At 41.6% G+C, this 15,077-nt stretch overlaps 2 protein-coding genes across 9 annotated transcripts in view; one reads left to right on the top strand and one right to left on the bottom strand.

Moving 5' to 3' along the window:
* LOC123981550 (WD repeat-containing protein 7) overlaps window positions 1-15,077 on the top strand; it is a 190,394-nt gene that overhangs the window by 36,435 nt on the left and 138,882 nt on the right. The window lies entirely within an intron of this gene.
* Window positions 1-15,077, bottom strand: part of LOC123981564 (pro-neuregulin-3, membrane-bound isoform-like) — a 580,451-nt gene that overhangs the window by 564,994 nt on the left and 380 nt on the right. For 4 of the 5 annotated variants that reach the window (XR_006827790.1, XM_046066480.1, XM_046066479.1 and 1 more), the window contains exon 2: window positions 14,003-14,999. Coding sequence is in view for 4 of the 5 variants with exons in the window: in XM_046066480.1 (XP_045922436.1) it covers window positions 14,003-14,708 (706 nt within the window). In the remaining variant the exon portion in view is untranslated. Of the gene's footprint in view, window positions 1-6,165; window positions 6,949-14,002; window positions 15,000-15,077 lie in introns of those variants that run through there. The other variant, XM_046066482.1, reaches the window with a different exon arrangement.

Genomic DNA, 15,077 nt, shown 5'->3' with positions numbered 1-15,077 from the left:
ACCTATTATTGGAACTGGAACTATCGGCAATATCAGAGCGGACTAAGACTAAGTTGGTGAGTGTTTTTGCTTCCAAGTTTTCACCAGATCTAGACGCTGAAACCTTTTTTGGCTATCTCAAGGAAAAACTGGGACGGGAGTTGCCTGCCAAAATACTGACACAGTGCACAGTAGATGCGGTTCATTCAAAGTTACTGCTGAATGTGATGAGGTTAACGAAATGTATGATCAGGTGTCGTGCCCAGTACGGTGATATCATGAGCCGCGCAGGGCTGCAGTTATCGGGTCAAACACTGCATCAGCTGCGGGGAGACTGATCGAGCATACTGGTGCCATGGGCACTCATTAAGTCCCAGTAAATGGATATTCGGATTGTGTCGTACAACTGTCGTGGCCTACGTTTGGGGCAGAACGCAGGAGATCAGGCGCGCAGCCAAGTTGTTGACAACCTTCTGGAGATCTGTGATATAGGCCTACTCTGTATGCAAGAGACATTGACTTGGAATGTTTAAACTCTCTCAGTGATGACTTTCATGGGGCTGGGGAGTCTACAATTGACCTTAGCATGGGAATAGTCAGGGGTAGGATATCAGGGGGCGTGGCTGTCCTATGCAATAAGAAGTTAGACTCATTAATAAATGTGGTTAGGCTTGATGGAGATTGGTGTGCATTTTGTCTGCAATAACAAGGAGTTTTTTTTATCTTAAATGTGTACACACCATATGAATGCTGTCAGAATAAGGATGAATATTTAAATAGGCTTGCCTTCATCAGTTCCCTTATTCAAAACAGTAACACCTCTTGTGTCTGTGTCATTGGAGATATAAATGCGGATATCTCTGATAAGAAGTCACTATTTGCCAAACATATAATTAAATTCTGTGAAGATAGTAATCTCATATTGTCAAGCAGAGTACTGTTGCCCACAGACAGTTATACTTACATTAGCGAGGCCGGGCACACTACATCATGGCTGGACCACTGTATCAGTACAGCTGATGCACATGCCTCACTGGGGCGTATGAGCATTTTGTATGGGGTAACAACGTGTGATCATACACCTCCTGCTATAGTGATAAATGCTGAACACATACCTGTGCTATCCAGATGTGGAAACAGTGTCAACACAGAAGTATTAGACTGTTCAACACTCAAAAAGGAAGACATTTCTGCCTATTATGCACATACAGATAAGTCATTTGGTAATATCCAACTACCTCTAGATGCAATCTTGTGTAGGGATATTAACTGTGAGGATGAGAAGCATAGGAGAGATATATGCTCCATGTATGCTGACATAGTTCATGCTCTGTATGAATGCACTAAGCCCTATTTTAAACATAAAAATAAGAACCATAACAACAAGCCTGGCTGTAAGGAGTATGTAGCTGGATATCATACGGAGGCATGGGAGGCCACTAAATCATGGGCTATTGCTGGTAGACCTCGACAAGGTCCTGTGTTTGATCATAAGAAGCTCACTAATGCAAGATATAAGTATGCCATTCGCTTTATATGTAAAAATGAACAGGCCATGAGGGCTGATTCCATGGCAAAGAAGCTCATAGGTAACAATGTTAATGATTTTTGGAAAGACGTGAGAGTTCTGCAAGATATCTCTACCATGCACTGCTGAAGGAATCTCCGGACCAGACAAATAGAGTCATGGCGAAAGCACTTTAGTACCTTATTCAACTGTATTCACACTGATTTGTATAAGGTAGAACACACTGAGAGTAATACTTCGATGGAATCAATGGTGATTATGTCACATGAGGTACACCAAGCCATACATAAGCTTTCTGTCACATTCTGCCTGTTAGCCGTGTCTTGTTTACCCTGTGTTTTGATTTAGGTTTCTCAGGGTTTTGGTTTCATGTCTTAGTGTTACTCCTGTGGCCCGTACTACGAAGGGAGTTCAACCTACTCAAAGTTAACTCGGGGTTATCAGGTAAACTCAGGGTTGACAAACTCTGACCGCTACACTGGAGTTAAACGGTGGATAAGATGTTGGTTAGTTGAGTCCGTGTTAACCCCGTGTTAACTTAATTGGAGTTGGTGCGTGTTCGCATAAAAGGGGCGTGTTCGGCCGTGCAGGCAGAGTTTTTTCGCAATGGCGCATGCTCCGTATTTCTCCAGAGGAATGCATGTTGGTAGTGTCAGGAAATTATGAATGTAAAGACATGTTAACGACTAAATCTAATATCTGGCGGACGACAAAGCCAGGGAGGCTTGTTGGCATCACATTGAGTAAATTTGTAGCCTAATTATCTTCACAGTGTTCTTATTGTTGTTTAAATCTCTATTATGTATTTTATGGGCTCTTCTTTTATGTGTAATATGATTAAGATGTAAAGGTAAAACTGCACATAAGGGCCATTGTAATAGAAAAAAACTAGTCAGTGGGGAGGGGGAATAATCCGAGACAGAATTCATCTACAAGTAAAAAACTTGAATATTCTCTGACATTATAGTCACACATTTAACCACGAACAAAACTTGCTCGGAGCAGTTTAGAGATGCAGCGTAAATTGCCATGGCAACAGACCTCGGGTAACACCTATGCACCTTTCGTAGTACGGGTTAACCGGGAAGTTACACCCAACGTTACTTCTTAAGTTACCTGGATAAGCCAGGTACCCCGCTTCGTAGTACAGGCCACAGGCCACTGGTCTGTGTACTTCTGTGTAGGTTGTTGTTTTACCCATGTCTGCTCTGAGTTCTGTCTGTGTTCCTTGTTGGTGTTAGTTTATTTGTGATCTGTTTGCTTGTGTCTGTTCCCCCAGTAATTCCTCTGCTTGCTTGTCCACTAAATACTTTTTCCCCCTGCTGTCTCTCTACCTGCCTCGTTAGCCCTGGTCCCTGTCACCTGTGTTGAGGGGTGCCCAAGTATATTGTGAGAATTTTGGTTTACTGGTATGCCCACCAGATTATGCAAGTGAAATGGGGCAATAGTGTCTTAGCTTTATTTGGGGTTAGCAATCAAGTCAGACAAGGGGGTATTTTGTCACCTGCTCTTTTTAATCTCTATATGGATGATCTGTCCATGCAGTTGAGAGCCTTTAATACTGGGTGCATGATTGGTAATTCAATAGTGAACCATATTATGTATGCAGATGACCTTGTGGTTTTTAGCCCAAGTAGTGCTGGATTACAGCAGCTTCTTACAATCTGTTCAGTATATGGTGTGGAACATGATATCAGATATAACGCCAATAAGAGTGTCGTCATGATCTGCAGAACTAAAGATGATAAATGTTTGAACCATCCTGATTTTAAACTGGCTAGCAATAAGCTTAGTGTCTGTAATAGGGTGAAATACCTTGGTCATTTTATCACTGCTAAAATGACAGATGAAGGTATTTATAGGCCGTGTCGCATGATGTATGCACAAGCCAATATTCTCTTACGTAAATTTAGGGCATGCACAGTTGGTGTAAAGATATTTTTGTTTAAAGCATATTGCACACCGTTCTATACTGCGCACTTGTGGTCAAATTATAGAAAGGCAATTCTTTTGAAACTCAAAGTAGCATATAATGACGCAGTGAGAATATTACTCACAAGACCAAGATGGTGTAGTGCAAGTGAGATATTTGTGGCTGCAAGAGTAAGGACCTTCCATGCTGTTTTAAGAAACCTAATGTTTAAATTCATGTGCCGGCTTAATGGGTCACAAAATGAAATAATAATGGGCTTAACTAACATACGGCTAAGCACTACACGCTACCAATCCCGCATGTGGAAACACTGGTATAATTGTGTCCTGGTAGAACAATGATTATCTTTTTAAATACTTTTACACTTTTCATTTTTCTAACCATGATTTACTATGGGTTTTTTTATGTGTAATTGTGTGTGTGTGTGTGTGTGTGTGTGTGTGTGTGTGTGTGTGTGTGTGTGTGTGTGTGTGTGTGTTTGTGTATGTGTGCGCGGGCAAAAACACATCAGGACGGACTCCATTTCAGAGACCTCCTTTTTGTTTTGGATATAAAAACGTACCCAGACTTGGCTTTCATCCTATTGGACAGGTAAACTAATTACTGCAAAGCTGTGAAATATATTGTGATTTTGTGTTTTAGTCGGCTCCAGTTAAATAACATTGGCTTTCCGTCTAATGCCAACCAGTTGCTAAAGTTATCCGGTGCAATATACTATAGTTCTAACTGGAGCCCAACCCATTTATCATTGTGTAAATATTATTGGCCATTATGAGCTAATTATAGAAAAATCGGTATTTATAACCGCTGATTTATGACTATTAAAGAATAAACAAGGAGTCGGATCCTTCACTCATGTCATGAGTGGTGCATAGTTTGCCCACCAGAGGGCGCTCTGAAACTCCCCTGTTGACAACACTGATGCACCGCAACAATCAGCTGACCTGAGTCTACCAGAGCAGGCTGTGTTCCCGGTGAGTTGGTCATTCATCAGGTTAAATACATGACTTAAATAAACTTAAAATAGGCCCCATCACCTTACCGCTCCTGAAAACATTCATGACTCACTAACCCTCCGTTTGTGATATAGCCCTCTCCCGCAAGGTGAGAGTTGGAGGCTACGCTCCTGACAGACGTGATTGTAGATTTATTTCTGAAACAGTGTGGCAGTTCTAATAAACAGTCCCCTCATTTCTCCATCGTTCATCACTTCTAAATATTTTCTAACATCACTTACAGCAGTGAACTCCACATTGTTAAATTACATTTGCCACAAAGCTAATGGTTATCAGTGGAAGAGCGCTAACATTAATGAGAACTTAAACTACAGCGTTTAACACATTCTTCTAAATATTTCTGTGAGCCACTTGTCTGTAGTTAAAGTCGGTGCACCGGAAATGATTAAGGGGACATGTTAAATAAACATGAGCTAAACAACACGGCTTCCTGATAAACTTATCTAGCTCCTCTTTCAAATGTGAAATGCTAGTGTGAAATCTCAAAGTTGCAGGTCCGCATTGTAGACAGTCAAGTAGTATTAGATTCAACAGCAGCGTGTCCTCTGGGTCACTGTATCATAGATGGTGGTAGAAAAATTCTCATTACATTGCAACAATATGTTACAATGTTATAAGAAAATAGTCATTGTTGCAGATGTTTTTCCTGTTTTTAGTCTGTCATGGTTTGGGGTTTTGTGTTTCTTCTGTGCAGCCTTGTTTTGTTTTTATGTTTAGTTGCATGTTTAGTCTTTACCTGTTCTGTCTCTTTCCTTTTCTCATGTTAGTTCTTAGTTTATATCTTAGTGCTTAGTCTTGGTTCTGTGTCTTAGTTCTTAGATCTGGTTTGGATTTCATTGTTTCCCATTTAGAGATTACATGTGTTCTGTTTATTCTTCCTGGTCCCTTGTCATTTGTTCTGGTTTGTGTCCATTTGTCAGTCTGTCTTGTCCATGTCATCTGGTTCTGTATTTTGTCAGTGGTTTGTTCTTGCATCAAGTTACAGTTTGTTTTTGTGCCCTGTCCATTCTCTCCCTTGTGTCTGTGTCTTGCTTTGCTTCCTGTTTATTCCAAAGTAGTCCGTGTCTTAGTCCTTAGTCCTATGTCTCCATGTTTAGTATAGTCCTGTTTCCTGTTCGATCTTGTCTCTGTTCCCTGACCTGGTTTTGTTCTCTTATGCAGTCGTTCCAGGTTTTCTGTTTTACTTTGGTAATTCTGTCCTTGTGTGTTCCCATGAGCTTTCTTCCAGTGGTATTTGGTAGTGATCAGTTCTCATGTGTCTACTGTAGCTTTGTTTCCTGTTGTTTGATTACCTGATGTGTTTCATGTGTGCATTCTTCTCTTCTCGTTTGCGTGTGTATTTAAGCCCTCTGTTCTGTCTTTGTTGCCTCCTCGTCATATGTGAGTGTTCTGCCCGTGCTCTGGATTATATCTGCTTTTTGGATTTTCCACTGTTTGGACTTTGCCTAGTGCTCCAACGTAAGCCTGTTTTGTTGATTTAATAAATCCCTTTTTTGAAAACTGCATCCACCTCACAAGTGTCTGCATTTGGGTCCACACGTCAGTTTCCTGCCGCTTCACTCAGCCATCCATGCTGAATATTGCACATATCAACAACTTCTCTGCCCCTCTTTTCATTCATCATTTAATGATTCTTCATGAATGCAGACATACCACACAGTGACAGGAAGTAAGCCTCAAGGCGGTGGATGAGGACAGTGAGCACAATCGGCTTCTTGCCTACACGTAGGGGCATTATCTCAGTATAACACAGCACATTTCAGCACTGCAACAAGCATGGGTGTAACCCCCCGGCAACAAGCAGCTACCTCAGATAACTGTGCCTGATAAAAGAAAGAATGATGAGGGTGCAAGATATGTAACACTAAGAAAGCTGAATCAGAACCTTCATTCCATTCATGTCTTTCTCAAACATGAACTCTTAATGAAAGTGTTTCAATCGATGCTGGGACTGTAATAAATAAATATGGCATTTGATGTGCAAGCTCAGCTTCAAGAGAAATTTGATTGCATTTACTTTGATTATTTTTGTGAACTTCAAAACATACAACGCCATTACTGTTGACTGTAGAAATATTAATCCGTAATCAGTGATGCATTAGAAACAAGCCTGTCTGCTCAGTGCAGTGGGGTTTCTCAAAGGTGCCACAGTTACCACGGCTGAGGGGTTTCAGCTACACTGCTCAAAGCACAGCCGCCATTTTCATCCTCATCGTGCCTGATGGAGTGCAGAGAGGAATGCAGGGTTCCCTGCTTAGTTTTTGCTGGTAGATCAGAAACATTAAACCAGTGAGCAGTGACACAGTACTGGAGTTTAGCCAACAGGCCGCTTCACTTCTCTGCTGTTCAGGCTCTTTGGGCAAAGCTGGGGTTGTATTTGCGGTCTACTGCAGTGGATGGTGTTTCTGTCAAGTGTTGTCAAGGACAAACCATGATGCACTGCACCAGCAGAAATCTCCCCGCATGATTAACTGGAATCACTGCAGTCACATCTGTGAAGGTGAAAATTTGGACGAAACGTGAATGTAACACATTTTGTGAACACCAACAAAATTCAACCTAAATCTGAAAGTAAAAAAATCAATGTGTAAAAACATCACCAGTCTACATCCAACACAATGACTACACATAGGCTGTTTGCCTAAATAAATTGAAATAAACTGTTGGATTTTCATTTCTAAAAATATTTTGGCATCTGGCTATCTGTGCTCTGTTGCCAGTTCCATTAAAGTTTAAAGAAACCTTGAAAAAAAGCTTTGATTTATTTATGAGAATGTACTCTCAGCAACCAAAAACATAGAAACTATGCCACTGCAGAAATACACATGGCAACAACTGCTACTTGAGCATCTATAGAGATGCCGGGCATTACAAAGTTGGTCATTTCAAATAAATTTTCCAGAACACAAGACACATTTGCAAAGCTAAACATTTGCTAGATCTCTGATACAAAAAAGTGTCTACCAACTTATCACTTCCTGCACATGTTCCATGATCAACACATTTTAATGGGAAGGCAGTCACGAGCTTTTACTGTGAAATGACCACAAGAAGTATTGACAATGCTATTAAGGTTTAGGGCTGTCCCTGACAAAGGATTTACATAGTCTAATCAGAATTGTCAAGTCTTGCCAATAGTCGAATCATGTACTGTGTTTGTTGCGGGGGGGCTCGCCTGCCATTCACCAGTCTTGTACTACTTGTACAACTTGGCACAACAACGGTGAAGTTAAGGCTCCTTCTCTACAGCAAGTTCCTGATGTTGAGCAGCCCTATATCGCCTAAATGGCATGATCCTCGTTTCGCTGCGAAGATTCGATTGTGAAAATGACAGTCGAATCAGGCTCCGCTCATCGAAGCATTTAATGTCATTCCCACACACAAATTCAACCAATCCCCGACTGAATTCAGCACAATTTTGACTGACCATCGCAACTGCAAGTTTGACCTTTCATCGTTTTTTCACGTAAAACATTGTCTCGTACGTCAGTAAACTCCCTTCCTTGTTTTGTTTAGAAGACGCAGCAGACATGTGTGACACCAACAGCGGGCCGAGATCCAGATCTTCTTTACGAAAGCAGGGGTAAACTGTTTTGCCAAGTGTGCAGAATTTTTGTAACACTTGTCTTTGTAAAGAGAGAAACTAACAATGAAGTCACTAACCTGCCTGTCAGCTCGCTCTGGGCCGTTTCAGTTACCATAAAGGCTTGAATATGTGTTAACTCCAAATGTAGTTGCGGCTAGCTTAATTGCCTTCTCAGAAATGAGTGACAGAAACACTCAAAGCGGGTCAGACCGTTTGTTGCCTTTTCTAAAAAGTCAGCCACAGATGGGGATGATGTGCTAGGAGACAATTCAGCAGAACAGTGTCTGCAAACGGTGTCTTTCTCGGACACTTTAAAATGCTTCCACACTGCCGACATGTCAACGTAATTGTTCGGTAAAATTTATTCGGTCTTTTGACTTATTAGGCCGAACACCGAAAGTGCTTTTTTGCTATTTTTGGCCGATTAATTTCAGTGGCCGAACATCTCTACTGAAAAAGTCAGTAAATGTATATTTCTTAATGTTTTCACAGTATTTCACAGCATTTTTTATGTTTTCCTGAATAACGTTTGTGCAGAAAAGATGAGTTTCAGAGATTTACCATAACAAGCCACCTAATAAGATCAGTGACATATTTCAACATTAAATTACATACAGAACAGGTTTTGTAGGTATTATTTAAATCAAATACAGGCAAATATACTTTACGTTGCCTTTTAGTTGATGGTTTACGGTGACATCAGAGATCTGCTTCTTGAAGAAGTCGGGTTAGATGGATTTGCCCCAAGTTCACCAGTAGGAACTCGGAGATTAAGTCGGGGGTCAGAAATTTTGGAGTTCTGTGTTGTCTGGAAGGCAGCATATGTCATGGAAAACTTCTTTCAGGTCTGGGGGAAGTGAGAATGGTTGAAGGAAAGCTGAAGGGGGACAAGGACACTAGTTGTTTGGTCATGACACAAACTCTGCTGTTTCCGAGGCCAATAGGAAGTGTTTCACTGACCTTTTCTGGTTGAAAGTTTCAAGTGTGTTTCACCTTTGACGACACCCAACATACTAACATGCGTACACTTCTGCATCACTGCAGCAAGGTGAGGAGTTACACCACTGAAGGTTCAGGTAAGATTTTGTGTTTCTCTTAATGAATTTGCATGCCAAGTCTGTATGCATTTTGTAAAATCTGTCTTTAAAAAAAGAATTGATCACAGAAACCATGCACACTGAGACCAACAAGGTGTTTTTGTGTGTTTCTAGCACAAGTTTTCATTAGGACACAAACTTCTCACTTCCAAGGAAAAAAGAAAGCGTTACAAGTATGAGAATTTCACACGCTTACTCTGAAACTGGAGCTGCAGATTCACTTCATCTCCTGCACAGTGCACTAGGATGCCCTAAAGTACTGTGTTTATATTATAAGTATATTACATTTTAAATTATAAAAATAGAATTTCCACAACTCAGCTGATCCTGTTGGTTTGACAATATGATGCACACACGCGACTCATGTCTGTCCTAAGAATGAAGTTCATTCATAAATACAGTTCATGTCTTCACTTTTCCACTTCTTGGGTATGACAACTTGGTGTTGATGTAGGACCAAAATGAAAAGACATAAAGCACTTTAAAGCACTTACAGATGTAGCCACCTTTGTGTAGATGCATTCAATTCCCACGGACAGGAGTCATAATTTCCATGGCTACCAGGGCTTTCTACAACATAAACTTAAAACCTTTAGGGGCATTTGGTTTTCGTTCTCTCTTTAGCAGCTAAATGCTCCACTATGTTCACCAGCGAGTTTCTAACTGTCTGTCTGCTGTTTGCTGCCGAGCAGGTCATGTACTGTGGCTTTATCAGAGCTGAAAACATGTGCCTGCTGCCAGGTTGATGAGAGCGCAGAGACTGAACCCTACAGTAGAGCTAAGGATTGTAAAAGAAAATAAAGCTGTGAGGTAAAAATGTTAAAATGCTCTGTAGAGCTGAGGGGAGCTGCAGAAGTGGTCATTCTCTGTGGGGTCATCACTGCTTAGCAACACCTTTCACATTCCACAGTCATTTGATCCAATGTTAATATAAAAATATTACAGTAGAACTAACTCCTCCTCTACCAGGTACATTAAATGATGTTTACATGTTAATTAATCCATAATAAAAAACAATGTCTAGGATTTGAAAACTGTCTTTGGCACCATTTGTTTGTAGTGGCAGACAGCAATGCACACCACCTTTTAGGATTTTCTAATAACTTAGCTTAGCTCAAAATCTCCTTCCTAGTTGAATAATCAGGCTACCAAACTGGTCTTAGTAACCCTATGTAACCCTGTCATTTATAGAATTAGGCTACAAAAGGCCGGCCCTGAAAATGTTGGCACCCTAGACGAGATATTAAATTGGGGCGTCAGTTATAAACTCCTGGACTTTAACAGCTCCTGTGTTTCAGGAGGTTATCTGCTCATGTTCGAAACTTTCAGCACATGCAGAATTTCTCCCACGTATGTGTTCTTTGACATGAGAAAAATGTCATAACATTACCAGACTAAAGTCATCATTTAATGAATTCATAAAATTTTTTTGAAGCTACCTGCCCTATACTGCTGCTGTTACGTTATTGCTCCGCTGGTATTTTCCCCTTCATGGTAATTTACGTTTGACCAACACAGAACACAACACAGAAACCGAAAGTAACCAAAACCACTTGGGATGCAGCAGAAATCTCTCTTTGGTATTTGTCCGAGTATTACTGTCCAATCACGTTTGAATGGGCTTTGGTTGCATGCAGGTAAACAGTCCATATGGACAACAAAAGAGGCGGAACGCATTGGCCGAAATGCAATCTTGGAACCCATCGGCTATGATGATGATAGCTTTCTATCAATCTCAGAGCCCTAAAAATGAGATTTTTATTTATCTGCATTCAAATTGTCGTCAGATGATAGCTGATTGGTTCTGCTGATGGGATTGCTAATCGGATTGTAAACAATGGCCGACACATGAACAAAGAAGTCTTGGTTCAGATATCCATTATCCCCGATATCTGCTGGCTACACCAGAGGCCCTGAAACATTGGCCGTTGCTCCCACAGGCTAAATTGGCAATTGGCAGATGACAGCCGATGGGTGTGAGGAAATGTTGTGATTTGGGATATTGGGCTATATAAATAAGATTGACTTGACCAACTGTCAATCAGCAGAATAATGTGAAACCAAAAGCAGGATGTAAATTACACCAACCACGTCATCACACAAGCATATTACAAACAACATGGCGACCCTCTCATGAAAACATAGCTCCATATTACTACTAGTGGTGAAACAACTCCACAGGGTAAAACCAAGTGTTTAGGTGCCTAACCCAGTTTATTAACCATTTCCACAAGATTTCCCGAACACTAATCATTCCCATTGTTGTCAGGCACAGAAAATGTAAAAATAAATCTTTTTTTTTTTTTTTTTAAATTGGCTGGCATTGGATGTTAAGACATGATGACGTTAAACATCATCTGAAGTTTTGCAGCATCATCTCATATCACAATCTGTCTAGCGTCAGACTTGGCTGGCCTGGTTGTAGGCAGCCATGTGCTTCCTCCCTGACACATGGTGTCACTAAACACTGCTTTACACCTTCCAGCAGGAGCTTCTCAACTGGGTAACATGCGAGAGGTTCACGGCGCTAGCGTGCTTCAAAGAAAGTGCTTTTCAGACCATCCACCAGTTCACCATCCCCCTTTCCAATAGCAGAATTGGGCGTCCAACGGTTTCAGAACTTTCCGAAAGAAACAATCCAACAGTCATGCCCACTTTACGCAGTGACTGTCATGTGTGGAGGTGTGACAGTAGGTGAGGTTTGAACTTTTCTCTCAAGCTCTCTTTTTTTACTCTTCACACAGCTACTTGTGTCACTTGCCTTTGAGGAGAGGCTGTCTGAAATTGTGTGCCATTATCCCCATTTGTACGATTCATCAGGCAAAATAGATCTGAGGGAGAGATTGGGAATGTACATCAGAACTAGGGCATTTAAAGCATACTAAAGCCTTCAAACTATTCCCACAAGTACCTGACCAACTAGCAGGGCCTCGTGCAAGAACCACTTATACGAACTGATTTGGCCCAATGTACCATCACTATGTCATGTACATTTAGTCTGCCTTCTACACAGAAAATAAACACAAGTTTGATTTAAAATCATTCTTCCTTTAATCTGACTGAATTGAGTTTGAGTTCAAACATGATACTGCAATCAACTAAAATAAAGTATAGAATTAAAACAGATCGTCGGCCTAATGGCTTGCCCATTTACTGAGGCTTGTTTCAGCACAGTAACTTCTACAATTCAGTAGTTAGAGAGATTGGCTCAGGGTCATTATGCAGGTTTCTGTCCAGCATCGTCCTCTGCTGCTCCTGGCAGTGTAACATCACCTGAAGCAGGCTTTAGTAATCTCTTGTCTAATATCTCTGCGACAGTCACATGACCTCCTCTCAGATTAATCAAGGACCACTTTGCTTTTAGCAGCTTGTCACTTCACTTGTTATGCTCTCCTTGACAGTTTTATCATTATTAATTTCTATTGTTTCAGGTCGTCATATATGACTCCTGATAAATATGACTGCTACATCTGTTATCTTTTTGTCTGCAGATGTCTAACAGCAGGACTTGAAGCTCCACAGTGTGAAATTCGTTTTTTTATCTTTGGTAACATTTTTGTGAATGAAACCTCACACGGAGAGGAAAAGGAAGACTTATATGGCAATTTTAGGGATTTTGCTGTTATTATTTATAAATGAGCAATTTATAAATACAATTTACAATTTTGTCCGGCTTAAAGTGTTTGCTGAATCAGACTTGTAACACTTCAAACCTCAGAAAAAAGGAAGGGAGGACAAGAATAGAAAGATGTTCTTGCATGAGACCCATTTATCCCTCACTGGCTTCCCCAAGCAAACAACTAAGTACAGCTGCTGAAAATTTGAACTGTCTGCAGTGGCAGGTAAGAACATTGACTCTGCACCACCAGTATGTGAAATGTTTCAGTACGTTTGTTAGCAGGTAACTGGCACTAAGCATTCGCCCACTGTGCAGTTACAGCTGTTAGTTACAGTCAGTTAACTAAAGAGAGTATTGATTATCTATCCGTGCGGTTGATTATGAAAGCAGAATATACCCCCACCCACCACCATCACCTTAGATCGGCCCAGATACGGTGTCATAAATCACAGTGATGTGACTACAACAGGAACGTCATGGTGGCGAGCCACTGGCAGACAGACAGAATTAGTGGGTTGTTTTTCCCTGCGGTGGAGGGGGCATCAATTAGCCTCCAGCAGGCTCTGACCTTGAAATGGAGCACGGGCAGAAAACAGGAAGTCTCACTGTACCACAGCCTGGAGTTTCAGTCTGTGTCATCATTTATTGATTTTCACTTTTTCATTTGACTGGAAATGTGCATCCACACATTTTAGGGATCTTCCATATTGTATACTGCCTACCAGCTAAGACATCCAAAATAAAACCATAAAACAATCCATTTATTGTAGTGTGCCTGAATCATTGTGGTATAATCTAAGGGATCATTAATACTTAAAAGAGGAAGGAGTGAATGTTAGAAATGATATTCACTTACTACAGGGGTGAAGTAGGTTTGAATAGAACTGTTGTTTCCTGCACACCTATCTGTGTAGCAATATTTCAGAGGCTTAGTCATGGGCCCTGATGCTACACTCTGCAAGTCACAACCTGTCTGCTTTCAGGCGAACACCTGAACACACTTCCTAGCACAGTTGACAGAACACAGCATTTATGAAATCAATGATAAAACAGAAAAAAAAACATTTCAATCCTTTTTATACAATGATAAAAATCAGAGTGCAGGGTTTAGCAGGACTCCAGCTTATATCTCATATCCACATCCTATATTGTGATCTTAAAGGCCGGTTTGGGAACAAAGGACATCCTGTCGGAAAAGAAAACCCAATCCCAGTGCTTTCACTAAACAAGTGTTTGGTACTTACAGGTTGTTGGGATGATGATGTCGTTTAACTCCTGTGTTGTATGAGGGTGGGGAGTCTGCTTTGGGACGGTGGAACGCTCAGCGTTGTATTTCAGTGTAACAGAGGGATCAGACTGAGTCACTCGTGGGGACTGAGGCACGTACGGCCCTCGTGTAGATTTCTCTTCCACTAACACGTCAGGATGTCCTGGGGTAATGGCGATGGTGGTGGTCAAGGAGACAGGAGACGGAGATGAATGAGGAATCGACACAGTTAGCCCCAGCGTGGGGTCAACTGATATAACAATTGGGTCCTGTCCAATGCGTTTAGGATCTAAGTGTGTGGGTGGTTCGTACTCAAAGATCTTATCCACAAAGACCCATTTAAGGCCAGCTGTGCAGAGGGCTAAGCTAAGCAGACAGGCCAGGATAGGCAGAATGCAGATTTTCTCAGAGTGCAGGCAATTGTTAATCTGTTCCATCTCTATGCACACACAGCAGGTCCCTGGCAAGGCCACAATTCCCAGAGCCCCCAAATGCTCCCCATCACCGCCACCGCCTCCCTCTGCAGTTCCCTCTGCACCCTCCTCCCCACTCTCACCAGCTGCCTCTGTCTCCTCTGGTTTCTCCTCTGGGACTTGTTCAGGATCAACAGTAGAACTGGTGGGGGAGGCCGATCCAGGAGGGGGAGCTGGCCCAGCAGAGAAGTCCTCCATTCCCTCAGTCATCCTTACCAACTGCTGGATGAAGGGTCTCTGAACACCTCAACTATTAACTCAGAGCATCACACTGTGGCTGTTTGCCACCAGTCTCCTCGAGTATGTTTTCCATCATGAGGTTGCAAAGTCAGAGTTGGAATTCCAGAGGGAGGCAAAAATGCTCTTCAGAGTGAGTCGAACCTTGTTAACAGTCTGGGAGGTATGTAGACAACCTTCTGCGCATGAGGGAAAGGAGTTCCTTACTCATGCTTTCTCAGAGGAAACGCAACCATGAGTCTATAAATAGAATTGTCAAATTTGCTGCGGGCAAAAACAAAAAGATTGCCAGAGAATTAGAATCTTAAATGTTCTGCATGGTCTACTGGGGAGCAGTGGCGG

This window comes from Micropterus dolomieu, linkage group LG13 (assembly GCF_021292245.1).
Source record: "Micropterus dolomieu isolate WLL.071019.BEF.003 ecotype Adirondacks linkage group LG13, ASM2129224v1, whole genome shotgun sequence".
NCBI classification, from domain to species: Eukaryota; Metazoa; Chordata; class Actinopteri; order Centrarchiformes; family Centrarchidae; genus Micropterus; species Micropterus dolomieu.
The sequence above is the reverse complement of the archived record's forward strand: the minus strand, read 5'-3'. Positions and strand labels throughout refer to the sequence as shown.